The 18291-nt window shown below is 46.3% G+C and overlaps 1 protein-coding gene across 1 annotated transcript in view; it reads right to left on the minus strand.

Moving 5' to 3' along the window:
• LOC142832604 (sodium/glucose cotransporter 1-like) overlaps positions 1 to 18291 on the minus strand; it is a 60133-nt gene that overhangs the window by 16651 nt on the left and 25191 nt on the right. Inside the window, exons 6-10 of the mRNA XM_075943163.1 lie at positions 7803 to 7908; positions 6646 to 6726; positions 4694 to 4914; positions 4354 to 4489; positions 2498 to 2605 (exon numbers count right to left, since the gene is read on the minus strand). Of these exons, the coding sequence (XP_075799278.1) occupies positions 2498 to 2605; positions 4354 to 4489; positions 4694 to 4914; positions 6646 to 6726; positions 7803 to 7908 (652 nt within the window). The remainder of the gene's footprint in view (positions 1 to 2497; positions 2606 to 4353; positions 4490 to 4693; positions 4915 to 6645; positions 6727 to 7802; positions 7909 to 18291) is intronic.

Below are 18291 nucleotides of genomic sequence, written 5' to 3' on the forward strand. Positions count from 1 at the left end.
GTAAGGCAAGAAAGGCAAACGTAGGCGGGAAGGAAAGTGCATGATAGTTAGGAGACAAAATGGGCAGGACTGATGTGGATTAGTTGGGGAACATTTGCTGGCTGAAAAGCTGAAGCTACAAGAGGAACCAAAAGAGGCAGCCTAAGAAGATGTGGAAAGGCAAACAGGAAAGGATAACATTATGGACCCAAAGAGAAAGACTCAAGGAGACAACTGACCAATGCTGTTAAACGCAATTGAGTAACGTAAGACAAGGGACAGGAAGTGTCTGGTGGTCTAACACAGGGGATTGAGTAGTCACAGAAGCCAGGTGACAGACACAGTGTTTGCTGTTTTGCACACATCTATTTGTTGGTCTCTATTCTACTCTAGCACCATGTGCTAGGGTCTCATGAGCGCAGGGGTCCAGGGCCGGTTTGGAGAAGTCACACCCTGTTCCTGCGAAGACCAGTGTGACTGACGCTCATGGGAACCTTAACTAAATAGCAGCCAAGTTCAGGGGAGTGGTTAAATATATTTCCCCTCTTATATGATTGGAATACAAACGCTTTGCCCAAGGTTGTGCATAAAGCTCTGGAGAGAAATTTAAAAAGAAATCTAGGCATGCTGGTGCAGCCCAGTAATCCAAGTACTAGGGAAGTTCAGACGAGAAGACTAACGCCAATTCAAGGCTAGCCTGGGCTACATAACGAGACTCTGCCTCAAGAGAAAACATGAATACATACATACATAAATACACACACACATACATACATACATACATACATACATACATACATACATACATGAAAGGATGGAAGGCTGAGAAGGTGGCTCAGCAGGTAAGGTATTGGTTGCAGAAGCATGAGGACCTGAGTTCAGGCCCCCAGCATCTACATAAAGCCAGGAACTGTAGCTCATAGCTGTAACGCCAGAGCTGATGGGGAAGATGCAGATACTGGGGCTCCCTAGTCAGCCAGTTTAGAAATAACTGAGAGCTCCAGGTTTAGGGAGAAAAGCATGTCTTAAAACAAAAATGCCATGTCTTAAAGCTCATGGGATGTCTTGGAAGACAGGGTAGGAAGATTATAAGACCCAAAGAACCAAAAAGTCTACTGTAAGACTGTCTCCTAGAAATGGCAGAGAAGTTTCATGCATAATACCTTAACAGTATGGCTTTTTAAACAAGGCCTGAACAAGGACAACACCAATGTAGACATGCTAACATGGAAGGGGCCCTTCCATAGGCACAGGACCTCAGGCAACTAAGGGGCATTAGGAGCAGGAGAAATAGCTTCCCTTGGGATGAGCTCCTAATTAGTTATCTAATACCAGGTGGTCAGCTCTGAGATCATATACATACAAACAACACTAAATGGACTCCGTGTGTGCGTGTGTTAAATTTTATAAGACAGGAATTTGAGAGTGAAGGGGGAGCTCATGGGAGGAGTTGGGGAAGGAAAGGGAATGGGGAAAATGTTGTAATAATATTCTAATAACAATAGTAATAAATGTAGCAGGAAAAGAGCTGTTACTAGAAACGAATGAAAATGCAGGCGATTGCAGATGTCAGTTAAAATGTTCTCTACAGATGTCTGCCTCCCTCTTACGTGCTTAACATTTCCACCACAGTGTGGACTTTTAAAACTGTGAGGAACTGGTGCATGGGCCAGTGTGGTGGCTTCACACACTCACACTAACACACACATGCACACTCACACACACACACTCACACGCACACACACTCACACACACATGTACACACACACACATGCACACACACACACACTCACACACACTCACACACACACTCACACACTCACACACACTCACACACTCACACACACACTCACACACTCTAAATACCAAGATGAGATCACTCGGCATCTGCGTTTCTGTGACCGACTCTCACTTCACACCCTGCTGCAGCATCCGTGTTCCCAGATGAACAGATCACCTTCTCGTGAGTCTGAATGTCACCCACTGCTTGTGCAGAGCACATTTTTATCCATTTATGTTTAAACACTAGGGTTGGTTCCCTGTCTTGGCAATTGTGAACATGCCTAAAATGCACACTAGAATTCAGTTGTCTCTACAACATAGTGGTCCCATCCCTTTGGATATGAACCCTGTACGGAGAACGGTGAACCCCATGGTAGGTCTACTTTTAATTTTCTTTCCTCAGGAGTTTCAACACTGTTTTCCAAAATGGCCATTGTAAGTTACAACTTCTTTGTTTAAGTATTCTAAATGATGATCTAGACAGGCATGGAAAGGGACTTTCTCCCCCCACCCCAACAAGTTTTTGTGTCCTTTCTTAGCCCGACTAATGGACAAGACCCAGGGTGATAGACTCCAACTGAACCACATGTTGTGAAGACATAAATTAAACTCAGAAACACAGAAATGGGACTTTCTCCTTAGAGCACACCCCTGGCCTGGAAAAGCCTTTGTCCCAGAATGCACTCAGAAGTCTAGGTGGAGCCTAAACCAAATTGACCTCCCAAGAAAGTCTCACCATTAGGCATTAGCTCCACCACCAAGGTAGGATAGGCGATGTTGGAACAGCCAACTGATGTGCCGCAGTACTTCTGACATTCCGAGGGGACGACACAGGCGATCTTGTCTAGAGAGAGATGAACGGGTGCATCAGTGAGCTTCCATTGGGTAGTAATGGTTCTGATGGTTGCAGTATTTACCTTAAAGCAACACTTCAAACAAGACATTCCCACCGGGTACCCAGAAACAGCAGCAGGGAAAGAATGTTTCCCAGCTAAGACCTCTGTGCCATACCCTGTCCTGTTATCCCTGACACATTTGGACGCTCCCACAGCAGAGAAACCTGGCTCTTAGAGGACAGAAAGGAAACAAAGAAATGATCTGGAGGGGAGGGAGGAGGCACTGCCATCGACCTCAACAGCTTGGTGACGATAATTAGGGTTTTCTGTGACCCTGGTTTTCAGGGGGGTTTTTTTGAACAGCTTTTAGACATACAGTCAAATCCCTAGAAAATCAGGCTGACTCTCAAGATTTGAGAAATCTGGAGCAGTAATAAAGAAATAGATTGGAAGGAGAAGGGAACAAGATCTAAAATCTTGGAGAAAATTCTAGAAATTTATATAAAATTTTGCTCAACAACATTTCTTAAATACTCATTTAGCACTGTACCACACAGCACCAATTCATACACTTATTATAAATAAATACGTTTATTCTAAATTCTAAATGCAGTAGCCATTAGGGCATGAGCTATTCTGTTTACTCAACAGGTATCTCTCAGTATCCATGTGTGAATTGTTTCTGGGTACTCTTTACCCAGTGGATTCCAAAGTCTGCAGAGGCTCAGAACCTAAATAGCATAGTACCTGCTCTAACACATGCACATCCTCCCCTGAAGTCATCTGCAGGTTGCTTACAACATAGAATAACCTAGAAGTGCTATGGAAATAGCTGTTGTCCTATGTTGTTTGGGAAAAGTGATAAAGCAAAACTTACATGTTTTCATCATAGGTTCAAATATTTTAATATTTTTCAATATGTAGTTCGTTGAAGATCTAGAGGTGTAAGTTATGAATATAGAAGGCAATTATATTTTCCTAATGGTGTACAAGCCAGCACAGGAATATGAGAACCAAGAGGGGCATGCCACCAAGGACAACACAGCCAACGCCTGCCAGCTATTCTGGCTTCATTTTGGGTGTGCTTGCCAAATGGCCACTTTGTGGTGAACTGTTCACTTCTTGTTGTTATTTTCCATTTCAAAACAGTTTCAATTCATAATAGTTAACCAAAAATTATTTGTATTCATAACAACAGGCCAGAAAAAGACCAAAGGTGAATCTGTCAAGGCGGGGCACCAGCAAGGAGACAGGGCAGAGAGCACAGGGCCAGTGCAGCTGGCTGGGCCTTGGCATTAGAATTACAAAATAGATTATTAGACCCCACTACAGGCCTGGGGTTCAGGGTGCAGAACTGCAAGCGAGTAAACACTGTTTTCTGGAAGAAGGAACCTGGATGATGTCATGAGTGTGGGAGATTAGGGGAAATGAGGAGACAACTGTCAGTCTAAATGAGGGAACTGGTTCTCTCCTTCCGCCTCATGGGCTCCAGAGATCAAATTCAGGTTATCAGCCTTCGTGATGAACTTGCTATCAAACAACTTTAAATTAAAATAAATAGCAAATTGATTTTAAAAGAAATAGGTAAAGACAACCCCAGGAATTCTGTGTCTCCAATGTGCACACTGCCTGACACAGGCAACCCTGCCGCTTGGTAATCATGGCACAAAAGAAACGGAACGAAGGAGCCGGAGAGCTTCCATAGTCCCTTAGAGCTACAAAGGAAAAATGGCCTGAGCTCAGGTAGAGGAATTACCTGTGTATAAAATCCGGCTGATCATCCCCGTCATGATCATGAGGAACATGGGCAACAGCTTCAGATAGCCACACAGGATACAGCCGGCCTTCACGTGAGACATGTTCTTAGCTGAGAGGCAGCGCTGCACAATGACCTGTCAGGAACATCCCAGTGAGGAGCTGTGCAGGCTGGGAATTCTGGAACCCCCTGACATGCCAGCTGCCCTGTTTTGGTCTTCAGCCATGGTTCCCAGCAACCCAGAGACCACATGTGGCTTCTTACATATTCAATCCCAACAGCCTGACAGGTGGGAGTCTCTGTCGTGCACCCTGTCTGCTTCCATACCCAGACTCCATACCTGGTCTGTGCACCAGTACCACAGGGTGAGAATGGCCAGGCCAAAGATGAGCCCAGGCCATGGAATGTCTCCTGTGATAGGATCTCTGAATATGTGGAAAGAGTCGGCCCTGGGAGTGTAACATTCTTCCTTGATGGTCAGGTTTCCCTCAGAAACCACAGTTGGGATGGCATTCATGTACTTTTCCACGAAGGCATCATATCCTCCCACTTCAGTGAAGGCTGAAAAATATTGGTACAAAAAAGAACACTGTGAAAAATTTAACTCCTTGTCGTGATTTCATGTCTGAGTATCTTAGACACCAAGAGAACACCAGCATAGGAGACACCTATGATGTGTGGTTTGGAGTTAATGATCTTCCCTCTAGACCTCAGGCTTCTCATTTATAAAAACAGGAGTGTTAACTGCCCCCCCTTCTAGGAGACACCAGCATTTCAAAGCAACAGCTTGCGGCAGTGTCCTGACCGCACGTGGTCTGGAAAGGGAGGGAACTCTTTAAAGGAAGACTCGGCCTTGGACCACGCGCAGACTGTTGTTCTTCAAACCCCAGCTGTCTGCATGGTCTTTAGAACTCAGAACACAGAGTTAGGGACACACAGTGGCCTTCTGGAGACTGGACACAGGCCAGACAGCTGGCCCCAGGGATGCCCGGGAACGGGGCAGGGACCAGAATTTTGTCAGCTCCCATCTCAGCGCTGCCAACCTAGCCTGTGCTTGCTGACCCCAGGGCCTGCGGGGGGGGGGGGGGGGGGGGGAGCAAGTGAAAGTCCTTAGAAAGCTAAACTCTGACCGGGTGGTGGCGCACACCTTTAATCCCAGCACTAGGGAGGCAGAGGCTGGCGGATCTCTGTGAGTTCAAGGCCAGCCTGGTCTACAAGAGATAGTCCCAGGACAGACTGCAAAGCTATAGAGAAACCCTGTCTTGAAAAACAAAAACAAAACAAAACAAAAAACAAAAAAAAGATAAAAATAAAGAAAAAAATAAAGTCTGAACTCTAGAGTTTAGACAAGAGTCTTTAATGACACTCAGAGGGTCCACTAAACATAAAAATCAAAATATTTCTTCTATCTCTTCATGACAGCTAGGATTTCCAATGCTGTCTTTATCAAGAAATGATCAGAGATGCCAGCATTGAGTGAACAATTTTTAAATTGTTCTAAATGAAAAAAAAATCACCCATCACCAACAATGCATAAACTCTGGCCTTTTAACATCACTTGTGTGCAGGATATAGTTTCAGCCTGCAAACACGGCTTGTGAATCTGTGTGACTTGCCGCATTAGCCGCATTCATTTTTACCCAGGTTCTCTGCAAACACAGCACCGCATTACCACGGATCTACACTGGAGACCACTAAACCAAGCTATAGGGAGAGAACAGGGGGCAATTCAAGTATTCCTTGGGTCTGCTCCAACAAGGGTGCTACAGGGGAAAGGTGATCCCATAAGGATTGCCAGACAGGGCTGGGCCACTGCCCTGAGCTAGACAGGGTGTTATGGGATATTTGTACACTGTGTGAGGATATATTGCTGTGATTGCTTTAATAAAGAGTCAAATGACCAATATCTAAGCAAGAGAGGTGGGTGGGATTTCTAGGGAAGGAAAAAGGAAGAGGAGAAGGAATCCAGGTACACAGATTATGCCAGGAGATGCAGAAAAATTTGGGCATACAAAAATGGAGAGGAGGTTTAAAAAAAGTCACATAGTAAAACATAGATTAATAAAAGCAGATTAATTTAAGTGACAAGAGCTCATTGGGGTCAAGCCTAAACTAAGACCAACCTTTCATAATTAACAATAAGTCTCCATGTCATTATTTGGGAGCTGGCTGGTGGGACAGAGAAAGACTGGTTACGTCAGAGCAGGCAGGCAGGCCAGCCAGACTTGCTCTGTCTTCTCAGAACTCTATACCTCTGCCCCCACCTGCTTAGTGAACCCCAGCCCCACTTACCAAATCCAGTCAGGATACAAGACCCCACAAGCATGATTGCTGTCTGCAAGGTGTCCGTGTAAATCACCGCTGCCAGGCCCCCTAAGCAGGCAAACACAATAGATCACATGGAGCGCACGATGCCCGCCTGCTTCTTTTCCTACCCACCACCCTCTCTTCTCCACAGTGCCCCTTCCGAGAACCTCTGCCCCCTGCCACCACCACCTGCCTGCCTTTCCTCCCAGGCCCTAATCCTGCTGCTCAGAATTGTTTCTGGCCTTCGCCTCTCATGAAAATACCTACACGGCCTGGAAAAGGGAAGACACTTGTCTCTACCTGAGTGGAAAGTACTTGTTGTGAGCTTAATGCTAGGACATGGCTCACAAAGGAATGTTTGCTCTTTTTGACTCTGTAATGGTAGAGATGGAACCCAGGACTCTGTGTGTGTGTGTGTGTGTGTCTATCTGTCTGTCTCTCTTTCTCTCTCTGTGTTTGTGTGTGTTTGTGTGTACACATGCATGTGACAGACAAATGTGCCAACTGTAAATTACATCCCAACCTCTCTAAGGAACATCTTATCTTCAGGTATATCGGGCACTCAGGTGCCCAAGGAACAGCAAGTCACACTGTGGCTCCTCCCCCTTCCTTCCTGCAAAGAACACTTGTCTCTGCCATCCTCAAATCTTACTCCGAAACCTCTTTGTATATCTTTTATTCACTTTGAAATCATTCTTAATCTAGTCACATTACATCTAAGGCTCCCAAGGACCCCATACCTGTTTATCGTTCATGCTTTGTGTCTCCTCTCTCCCCGCTACTTCGCAGTAACCACCTGCTTCTGGTACCTGCGGGCTCGCCTTGCTCCCGATCCCCGCCCCACCCACTCCTGCCACCATTCTCCCTTCACTTACTTTTTTTTCCACCTGGAATGCCTCTAATTGTCCTAGCTTTGCCACATTGTCCACAACCTTCAGGCTAAGCTCTCCCGAGCGCCTCTGAAAGGCTGTCCTGACGTTCCTCCACCCAGCACGGGAGCTTTCACCCAACAGTCCACATGGCTTGCCGCGGAGACCAAGAAAATAGCCATTCTCAGACCCTCCCTCCTCTTTCCCTCGCAAGTCTAACCCTGCCTAACCCCGAGCCAGAATGGAGATGCCGATTCGCTTGAATGGACTCACCTGTGATTGTATAAAGGGCGGTGATTGCTAGTAGAATAAAGATGGCCAGGTAGATGTCCAGGCCCAAGGCTAGGTTGATGAACAGAGCTCCGGAGAAGATGTCTGCCTGGAAGGAGAGAAGCAAGGCATAGGCAGGAGTGAGAAAGGTCATCTGGTCACAGGGGCCATTTTTGGGTTCCCAAGCAAGCTATATTCATGATAGCAGTTAGTAGTTCACAAGAAAAAGGACTCTGCGGTTAAAAAAAAATCTATTAAATGCTAGCGTAAACTAATTGAAAGGGGCTTTTGTACCACACAGCACCCCTTCGCCTTTAATATGGACCACATGCTGTGAATACCTAGCTGAGGGTCGTGGGACAAGATGCTTCCCAAATACAGAGAGAGAGAGAGAGAGAGAGAGAGAGAGAGAGAGAGAGAGAGAGTCTGTCGGCATCGACCCACCACCTGCTGCCCTTAGCCATTTTTTGACTTGTACACACACATTGGTGTGCACGGGTTTATAATCTCTGTCCCCAAAGCAAGTCTGAATGTTTCAGATCTATGAGTGGGAAACCCAGCCCCCACTCCCCGCTTCTTCAGCGAGGTTTAATTTTACCTGTTTGGCCCAAAAAGAGTTCATTGAGAACACCAAGTGCCTCTTGCATGTTACTACTGCTCCCGTGTACATTGTCTGGTGTCATTTCAGGGGACTTGTCCCTTGTCACTGGTGAATTCACCGTGTTCTTTACCCAGTGAAGAAAAGCCTTCAAGGCTTTCCTTGCCTCTAAGATAAAGCTACCTGGCAGGAAGGTATGCAGTTGCTAATATGAACCAGGAGGAGGCACCAAAATACCGTGTTACAGGAAGAACACCATGCCCATCAATCTTGGTAAATCTTTTTAGATCTGCAGGTACCAAAATTAGACTTCTCCTCCGGGAGTGTGTGCGGGTTTTTTGTTTGTTTGTTTTTGTTTTTAGTGCACATAATTGAATACATTTTAGGAAACTGCAAAAGGAATCCTGTCACGCTCCAAGGAGAGGTCAGCGGGGTTGGACTCAGCTCTCTTGCAAGCTCCCCATTATGGCCCCCTTCCTCACTCCATTGCAGTTGCTCAGTGCCCTGCAGTGTTCAGGCCCCTACCACATCCTCTGCACTCTGCTATGGTTTCAGTGTGTCCCCTAAAAGTTCATGAGTTGGAAACATAACGCCCATATCCATATCCTGATGCTGTTTGTGAGGCTCTGAGGGGTGGGGGTGATTAGGAGTAAATGACACCAGGAGGGCAGGACCCCCACAATGAGATTACTGACTTTCTAAGAAGGAGGAAAGAGAGTCCCCATGTGGTGACACAGCCAGAGAGCCTCACCAGCTGTGGGCACTTGGTTTCCAAAACTGTGAGAAATCTCTGCTCTTTATAAATTTCTAGTTGTACAGTGGCAACGCACGCTGGACCAAGATATCCACCCCGTGGGGTCTCTCTTGTCTCCTGCCTTCACTGTTTCCCCAATACCAATCCCATGGCTATGTGCTACAACTTGAGCCCCACCCTCCCAAGATAGGGTCCCACATCTTAGCTCCAGTCTTCTCAAAGCCCTCCTGCAAGATGCTCTCACCCAGAGAGACCTACATCATCATCATTCCTGGTGAGGAAGGACAGACAGAATGAGGAGAGAAGAGAGGGGATGGTGAGTCACACACACACACACGCACACACACACACCTGCAAATGCACACAAGTGGCGCACACGCGTGTGTGTACGCATGTGTGAAGCTGCTTTTAAGTGTTAACTAATATAAGCCTTATTTTTATAATATGCTAATGTGTCCAACACAGACAAAGGAAACTTTTGTGCCAAACTGAAAAAAAAACTAATACAAACTCTTCCTCTTATGAATTCTCTCTTTTGGACCCCAAAATACCAGGATTCCTGCTAGCAATACCGTAGCTAACTGAATACAGCCAAGCAAACCCACCTTAGCGCTAACTGAATACAGCCAAGCAAACCCACCTTAGCGCTAACTGAATACAGCCAAGCAAACCCACCTTAGCGCTAACTGAATACAGCCAAGCAAACCCACCTTAGCGCTAACTGAATACAGCCAAGCAAGCCCACCTTAGCGCTAACTGAATACAGCCAAGCAAGCCCACCTTAGCGCTAACTGAATACAGCCAAGCAAGCCCACCTTAGCGCTAACTGAATACAGCCAAGCAAACCCACCTTAGCGCTAACTGAATACAGCCCAGCAAACCCACCTTAGCACTAACTGAATACAGCCAAGCAAGCCCACCTGGCCTGAGGGCTCTGGATTTTGTTTTCAGTTCTTCGTATCTGCCTCAATTTTCTGTTTCCCTGTGGATTTTTCCCCCTCTTCCTTTACAGGGAATTTTACAGCTTACCTAGGGTTGCCACGGGTGTGTATTATTTTGATACTAAAAAGTATTGACATTTGCTTGTTTCTGTCTATGCTTTTGGGGTTGCAGTGAGGCTGAGATTCTCGAGTCCGCTGCTGGACCCCACAGAGATCGTGCATTAATGTGTAAAGCACAAACTGCCAAGGAAGGTTCAAATCTTGTGGTGTTACAAGATGAAAAGTTAAAACTTCAGCAACAGGAGCTGGAGGGGTGGTTCAGTGGTTAAGAGAACTGACTGTTCTTCCAGAGACCCCATTTTCAATTCCCAGCATCCACATGGCAGCTCACACCTGCCTGTAACTCCAGTTCCAGGGGACCCAACTGTTATCATTTCTACCACCCAAAGTTGCCAGCGTTCTAGCAAAATGCCTAGCTGCCCCAAGCGCCGGCACTTCCGGGTTCCACGGCCACAAATGGGCCATCAAGCATTCAGGCAACCTACACAGCCACCCAGGGTCCTCAAGTCTACGTGATCTATGTGATCTACGTACACTCTTAAAAAATTCATAGTTGTGTGTCTTGTGATCTGTAATCACACCTGTTAATTTCATTGGTGCCAAGCCTCCACCGGCTCTCCTGCCCCACTCAACGAGGGTTGGGACCCTGGACCGAGTTGTTCCACAACTGCCCATATTCCACCTGCCAGGCTGCTGAATTCTGCGCACAACACCAGTACTGTTGGTGAGTTCCCCATTCTGGTCAGCGTAACCATTTCCCTGAACCCAAGTAATTGACCATTGGTTGTCCGGCAACCCTCTAGTGTTCTTCACAACAGGGGAATGCCCCCAGCCACAGCCTCCATGGCTACAGTTGATCCCTTTGCTGACATTCATCTCTGGTAACTCCCCACAGCTGAGGACTGGGATCCCATTTCTCATCTTGGACTGTTGACCCTCAGGATCCTCTGCCCTGGTCCCCAGCCCCTGCATTGACAGCCTTGGGGCAGCTTGAACCAATCACTTGCTCTGTCTCAAGGACACTTGTAGACACGTTAGCTGTTGGGTCTCATCTCTCTCTCTCCCTTCCTTGGCTATGGGAAATAAACCTTCTGGTGCTCAGTCCAGCCTCTCCCCTGGGATGTCTTTTGGAGACCCTAAAGCCCCTAAGCTTAATGCCTTACTTGCAGACTCCTCAGCTTATCCTCCTTTGCACGAAGAAATGGCCTAACAATAGATAACAATCTAAAGTGGCCGCCTAACAGCACCTTAGATCCAGCTATTCTATGGGAGCTTTCTAACGTCTGCCAGTGAACAGGTAGATGGAAAGAGCTCCCATATGTTCAACCTTTTTCTATTTAAGTTCTGCGCCCTCTGTCGTTGCAATCTGTTCAGCTCACATGTTCCTAGCTATGCCATCTAACTAGAGGAACACCCCACTTCTGTTCTGGACCATGCTAATGAACTCCAGCTCTTCCCCTTCCCCAGCAACTCTTCCTCCTCCCTGTTGTCATGCCTCTGCCTCCGCTCCACTCTGGCACCTCCTTTCACCCCTCCTCTCACGCACTCTCGCGCTGCTAAGGAACCTAACCCTGGCCAAACCAAACAAGCACAGTTCTCTCTTTGCAAGAGGTAGCCAGTGTGGAGGGGCTGGTCAAGGTACATGTCCCTTTCTCACTCTCAGAACAAAAACTGGGTTCTTACACGTCAGATTCTACCTCTTTCATAAAACAATTCCAATATATTATCCAAATCTTATAATCTCACCTTTCATGATATTTTTATGAACCTAACTAATAACCTACTTCCTGAGAAGCACAAGCAAGTTTGGGAGCAGGTTAGAATGCATGCAGACAAGATTCACCAGACTCATGCAGCCCACCTCCCCTACGCTGGGACTGAGGCAGTCCCCAAGCAGGACCCTCACTGGGACTACAACACCCCAGGTGGTTTAGCTAGAGATCAGTTGAGACTTGCTTTCGAACAGGTCCCTGTCAGACTGCCCTCAAGCCAGTAAACTCCTAGGACAGGCAGGAAAAATCCTCAATTCTTGGAACCCTCACAAAGGCTCCCTTGCAGTACACGAATTTAGATCTGGAGAGCCCAAAGGGCTAACACTCCTCATGACCCGTTTCTTTTCCCAGAGCTTCCCCTGCATTAGGCCTAAACGTAAGCTTTTGGAGAGAGGCTCCTTGACCCCATACGCAGAAGTCTTAAGGCTGACTTTTAAGGTGTACCATGGAAGAGATGATAAAGCCTGTAGACAAAAATGCCAAATGCTGGCCAAGGCCGTCCAATTGGCCATGGCGACTACCCATCCTGCCCATGCTGCTCCCTGGCTCCCTTGCCCCCTCAACTCGGGGCTCAAGGGCCACCGGGCTTATGTTTTAAATGTGGAGAAAATGGGCATTGGGCTTGGGCGTGTCCTAATCCTTATACTGAGACCGTGTCCAAAGTGGTTTGATTTTACTCATATGCTCACAGTCAGACAGGTTAACGATCTCCTGGTTTTGGTAGATACCATGTCTGGGTGGATTTAAACATTTTCCACTACTCTCTAACAAGAGGGCCCAGACAGTTTCTGATGTCTTTCTCTGGGAAATTATTCTCCAGTTTGGAATCCCAACCTATTTTTCAGTCAGATAACAGCCCAGAGTTTAACTCCCAGATCTCTCAAACTCTAAGGCTCTTAACATTCCCTGGCATTTTCATATCCCATACCATCCTCAGTCCTCAGGGAAGGTAGAAGAAACTAACTGCTCCTTAAAAAATATTCTTGTTAAGATGTTACAGGAATTTCACCTTGGCTGGGTAAAGCTTTTGCCTCTGGCTCTTTTCAGGCTCTGGACCCTCCCCAAACGACCCTTTTCAATCTTGCTCTTTGGACCCATGTATGGGTGGCTGGTTCTGACTCCTGGCCTCTCACCCCTCCCTGCTCACCTGCTCGCCTGCCCACCTGCCCACCTGCCCACCTGCCCACCTGCTATTATTGCATAACCTCTTATGGGATTTAACTGACTACTCACTACCCCAACCATGCGTCAGCCCCTGTCATCTCCAATTAACATTGGAGATCTCTCCTCCAGACCAGCACCCCACATCCCGTTCCCCTAAATGACAGGGCCCCTTTAAGGTAGTTCTTGTAACTCCCACAGCTGCCAAGTTTGAAGGCCTCCCTCATTGGATATACCTATCTCACCTCAAACCCTTTACTCCTCCACCTCGGGACACCTGTTCCTCGTATATACGGTAACTCAAATAGGGCTCTGTTCCAGAGAACACCAAGATGGGCTGCTTTGTCTCCAGTTCCAGAAGAATAAAGTCTCACCACTGTACTCGGCTCTCATGTACCAGGAACTCCATATACTCTCCTTTCTGATTCCCCCTTTTCTCTTTCTCCTGCCTGCCTTACCAATTTCTCAGTCTCCAATGACATATCAAATTTCCAATTAACTGCTCAGCTGTTGTTACAGGGACCATCCTTAGCCACAGAGCTGGAGGTGCACACATTGTCAGAATCCCAGGTGGTAAGGAAGAGTAACAGCCTGGGGACATTCACACCCCCAGACTCAGAAAGGAGTCTCACAAAGTAGATTTCAATATAACAGGCTTATCATGGACTGCAGCAGTGTCTCCTGGACGTTAAGGTAATACTAACGTAATACTAAGGTGATGCTAAAAGGAACAAGTGCCCTAAGGTTTGCTTAGGTAAACATTAATAGGTTTAATTAATAATTTGCCCTTCTCTCCCTCCTCTCTTCTCTCACTATATAGCTTCCATAATCTTAACACTAACCGATAAAATCCTAATAAGTTATGCCAACATTATACTATCATAACCATGAGCTTCTTAATGTGTTTAAAATTTATCTCTTTTTAAAAACGTAAACATTCTCATAAGCTCCAGGGAGCCAAACTGGACCCACATGAACAGACCAGACGCACCCAGGATAAGTATCATTTAGCTTCTCCCTGGTCTCTGGCTCCCTGGGAAATTCCTTCTTCATCTTGAGAACTCTGGGGAACCCCCCTCCCTCTAACTTGGGGATCTTCCTCCCTCAGTCACCAGGATCAAATTTTTTTCTAAATGTAATCTGCCTCACCAGCATCTCATCGGGTCCAGCCTGGCAAGTGGACAGTTCCACAAAGCCTGGAGAACACTGAAGTAACCAGCTACCTCAGGGCATGGCCAGCATCCCAGCTTTCTCAAGTCTCCCAAGATTTCGATGCCCACAAATCAACAGAAAGCAGTCTCAAGAGACCTGACGCCCCCATTCCTGCCCTTCTGCTACCCTTAACCCTCCCCCCAATTTTTATAATAAAGAAGAGGGTAAAATGTTATAATTTCCACCACCCAAAGTTGCCAGCATTCTGGTAGCCACCGCAAGCGCTGGCACTTCTTGGTTCCCCAGCTGCACGTGTGCCATCAAGTATTCAGGCAAATGTCCCATACCCAGAAAAATAAATATGGTGTATGTTCACTTATATGTGGATGTGAGCTATTAAGTCAATGATAACCAAACTACAATATAGAGAATCACAGAAGGCTGGCATAGAGAAAGAGACTGGAGGGAATAGAGAGATCTCCCCAGGAAAGGGAAATAGAACAGGAGGGTCGAGTGAGGAGAGGAAGGGGAGAGGGAGTTGAAGGAGGGAGTACAGGGAGAGATGACTGAAATAAAGGGGTATTTTGAGGGGTAGTATAGAAAAACAGTATAGTAGAATCTTCATTATATATATATATAGAGAGAGAGAGTCCCAACTGGACTTCTCTTGCCACCAAATGAAATTTCCAGTACCAAAAATGGGTTATGTTGGCCGGGCGGTGGTGGTGCACGCTTTTAATCCCAGCACTTGTGAGGCAGAGGCAGGCGGATCTCTGTGAGTTCGAGACCAGCCTGGTCTACAAGAGCTAGTTCCAGGACAGGCTCCAAAACCACAGAGAAACCCTGTCTCAAAAAAACAAAAAAAAATGGGTTATGTCTAATTGAGCTCTTAGCCAACGGGATCCCATGGGAGCCCCAAAATGACCCAGGCTATTGCCAAGGCTATAGACTGCTCCCCACAAACTGAAGACAACACCTATACAATGCCCTGATCTTGAAAAAAGGGGAGATGGTGCCTACATAGTGCCTTCATCCCTATGGGCTTGTGTTCTTGGTCCTGGAAGGTAAGGCACCTGCTAGTAAAGGAGAAGCATGCGCAGCAACGCAGCTACAAACCTTCCATGTATGAGGGTGCCCTGCCTGCAATGCCAGTACTGTACACCAGTGCAACGGGGGCACAAAGCTTGCAGTTACTTAGGACCACTTCAAAAGACGGAACCCATACCAGACACTGCTTGGCTGACCAAGAACATGAGACCAGATAACCCAGATACCTGGGGAAAACCAAATTCTACTTTCTTACTAAAAGAGCATAGCTATAAACTGGCTCTAAATGGCATTCTGCTATACATTCATAGACGAGAGCCTCGCTCAGCCGTCTCCATCTGCAGTATATGAGAACAAATACGAAGATCCACAATGGACAACGTGCAGTGACTGAAAGAAAAGAAACCCTTCATCATAAAGTGGATGTCTCCACCCAATCCCTCCACTCAGGGTCTAGGGAACCCTCAGAAGAATAGGAAGAAGAGTATAGAAACCAAGGGAGATGCAGGCCACCAAGGAAACAAGACCTCCTAACCAACAGGACCTATGTGCTCATATGAGCTCATGGAGACTGAGGCAGCATACACAGGCCTGCACGGGTCTGCATATGGTGTCCTAGAACTGAAAGACGTGCTCCCATGACCCATCCCTAACCCAGAAGCTGTCTCCAATTGATAACCACTTAAAATGAAAATTCAGTTGTCTCCAAAGAGCCTCCCTGGGAAAGCAGACTTCTCCTAAGGGTAGGCTGCATGCCCAGCAGTAGATGGCTGACAGAAAATTAACTCGACAACATCTTTGGAGAGTCCCTGTCTCGTAATGTCATGTCAGGGCTTTTTCTTTTCTCTCTCTCCATTTAAAATTGTATCCCTTTCATTTTTATTTAGTCATTCATATTTTATCCCACAGGCACTTGGCATGTATATCATGGTTTCAAGTTCTGGGTTCTTCTGGGGTTCCCGGGAGTGTGAACAAGTGGTTTCTGTGCCCATATCTGTTTCTTGTGCCTTTTCCTGGGCTCTTTTCATTCTGTTCGTTTGTGTTGTCCTACTCCAATGTGTTTATTTTTGTTTTCTCTTAATCTATTATATTGTTATCCCTTAGGTGACTGTTTGTTTTAAAATAAGGCACAGAAAGGGCATGGAGTCAGAAGGGAGAGGACGTGGAGAAGAACTGAGCTGGGAGGAACAGAGGGAGGGGAACTGGAATCAGGCTGTGTTATGTGGGGGAAACAATCTGTCTTCAATAAAAGAAAAAAACAGGTGGATAAAGAAAAAGTGCTACATTTAGACAATGGAATAATATGCAGTTGTTAAGTAAAGGGGAATTCATGAAATTCACAGGAAAATAGATGGAGAAAAAAAATTCTGCGTGAGGTAACCCAGGCCACAAAAGACAATATGGTATGTATTCCCTTATACGTGGATGTTACCTTTTAAACATTAGGCTAGGTATAGAGTAAAGAACCAGTGTTGGGGGAAGATCTCTCAAGGAAGAGGAACTAGAATATATAGTTAGAGAGAGATGGGACAGGAGGATTCAGTGGAGAGGAGGGTAGAGGGTAGGGGGAACGCAGGAAGGGACAGTTATCACATAGAAACTGACTTCATAAAAGCTTCTTAAAATATAAAATATATAAAAGAAATGAAGATGGAGTCGCCAAACAAAGGGGGAAAGAAAGCCCCAACTAGCCGTCTTTCACTACCAAGTGAATTCTCCGTGCCAGGAACGAGTTACATCTTATTGTTAGGCAAAGGGGGCCATGGAAATTCCTGAGCAACTCAGGCCACTGTCAAGGCTGTTTATCGGCTTCTCTCCAAAAACTGATGGCAAGGTTCTGTTGCAGAAGAAAACATCTACACATCTCATTGGACATGGAGGAGTGGAGCTGGAGACCAGTGAGAGCTTTTGCCCTGTTGGCTAGGGTTTATGGTACTTGAAGGCACTCTGCACTCTACTAGAGGGCAAAGGTAAATACCAGCCCAGCTACAAACTCTTAGACCTACAGTGGTGATCCGTGTGCATGACGTGTTGCAGCAACGGTGGGACAAGAGTTGTGGCAGTAACCAACCACTGCGGTTGGATTTGAGCCCCATTCCACGAGATGGAACCTACACCCGAAACTGTTGAGTCGCCAAAAGCCTGAGACTAGATGGGCCATGGAGCTAGAGGAAAACCAAAGACTACGTTCCGCTGAAGGAGGGTAGCAGGAAAAGGACTCTGAGCAACATTCTGCTGTGCCCATAGATCAGTGTCTCACTCAGCCATGGTCAGAGATGCTGCTGTCTGCAGTACCAGATACAAAGGCCCACAACTCACAATGTGAGGACAGTCAGAGACTTTGGACTACTCAATCCTAGATGAGATGTCTCCATCAAATCCTCCCCTTGGGGATCAGGGAACTATGTGGAAGAGGAGAGAGAAAGATTATAAGACCCGGAAGGGCTGGATGATGTCATGGAAATAGTTTTCCTGGACACAGTCGAACTGAAGAACTCACAGCAGGAATGGTTCAACATATGCAAGTAAATAAATGTAATAAGACACATAAATATATTTAAAGATAAAAAATCACATGGTCATCTCAATAGATAAAGGAAAAACCTGTGACAAAATCCTATATGCCTTCATGATAAAAGTCCCAGAGAATGTAGGACGAGAGGGAACATACTTCAACATAAAATCTATATATGGAAACCCCACCGTCAACATCATCCTAAGTGCAGAAGAGCTTGAAGCAATCCCATGAAGTCAGGAATGAGACAGGGATGTCCACTATCCCCACTCCTTTCAACATTGTGCTTGAGGTATTAGAAAGTGAAGAGAAGAGAGCCCATGAGGCCGCAGCCCTACACCAAGAACTACAGGCAACTGAGGGATGCAGCAAGGAGACAGTCTTTCCCAAGGTAAAGAACTCCAGTTGGTTATCTAAAACCAGATGATTAGTCTTGATACACACCCACAAGTAACATTCTACAGACTGAGCGGGTTATATTCAGGAATAAAC

Source organism: Microtus pennsylvanicus, chromosome 12 (assembly GCF_037038515.1).
Source record: "Microtus pennsylvanicus isolate mMicPen1 chromosome 12, mMicPen1.hap1, whole genome shotgun sequence".
Lineage (NCBI taxonomy): Eukaryota > Metazoa > Chordata > Mammalia > Rodentia > Cricetidae > Microtus > Microtus pennsylvanicus.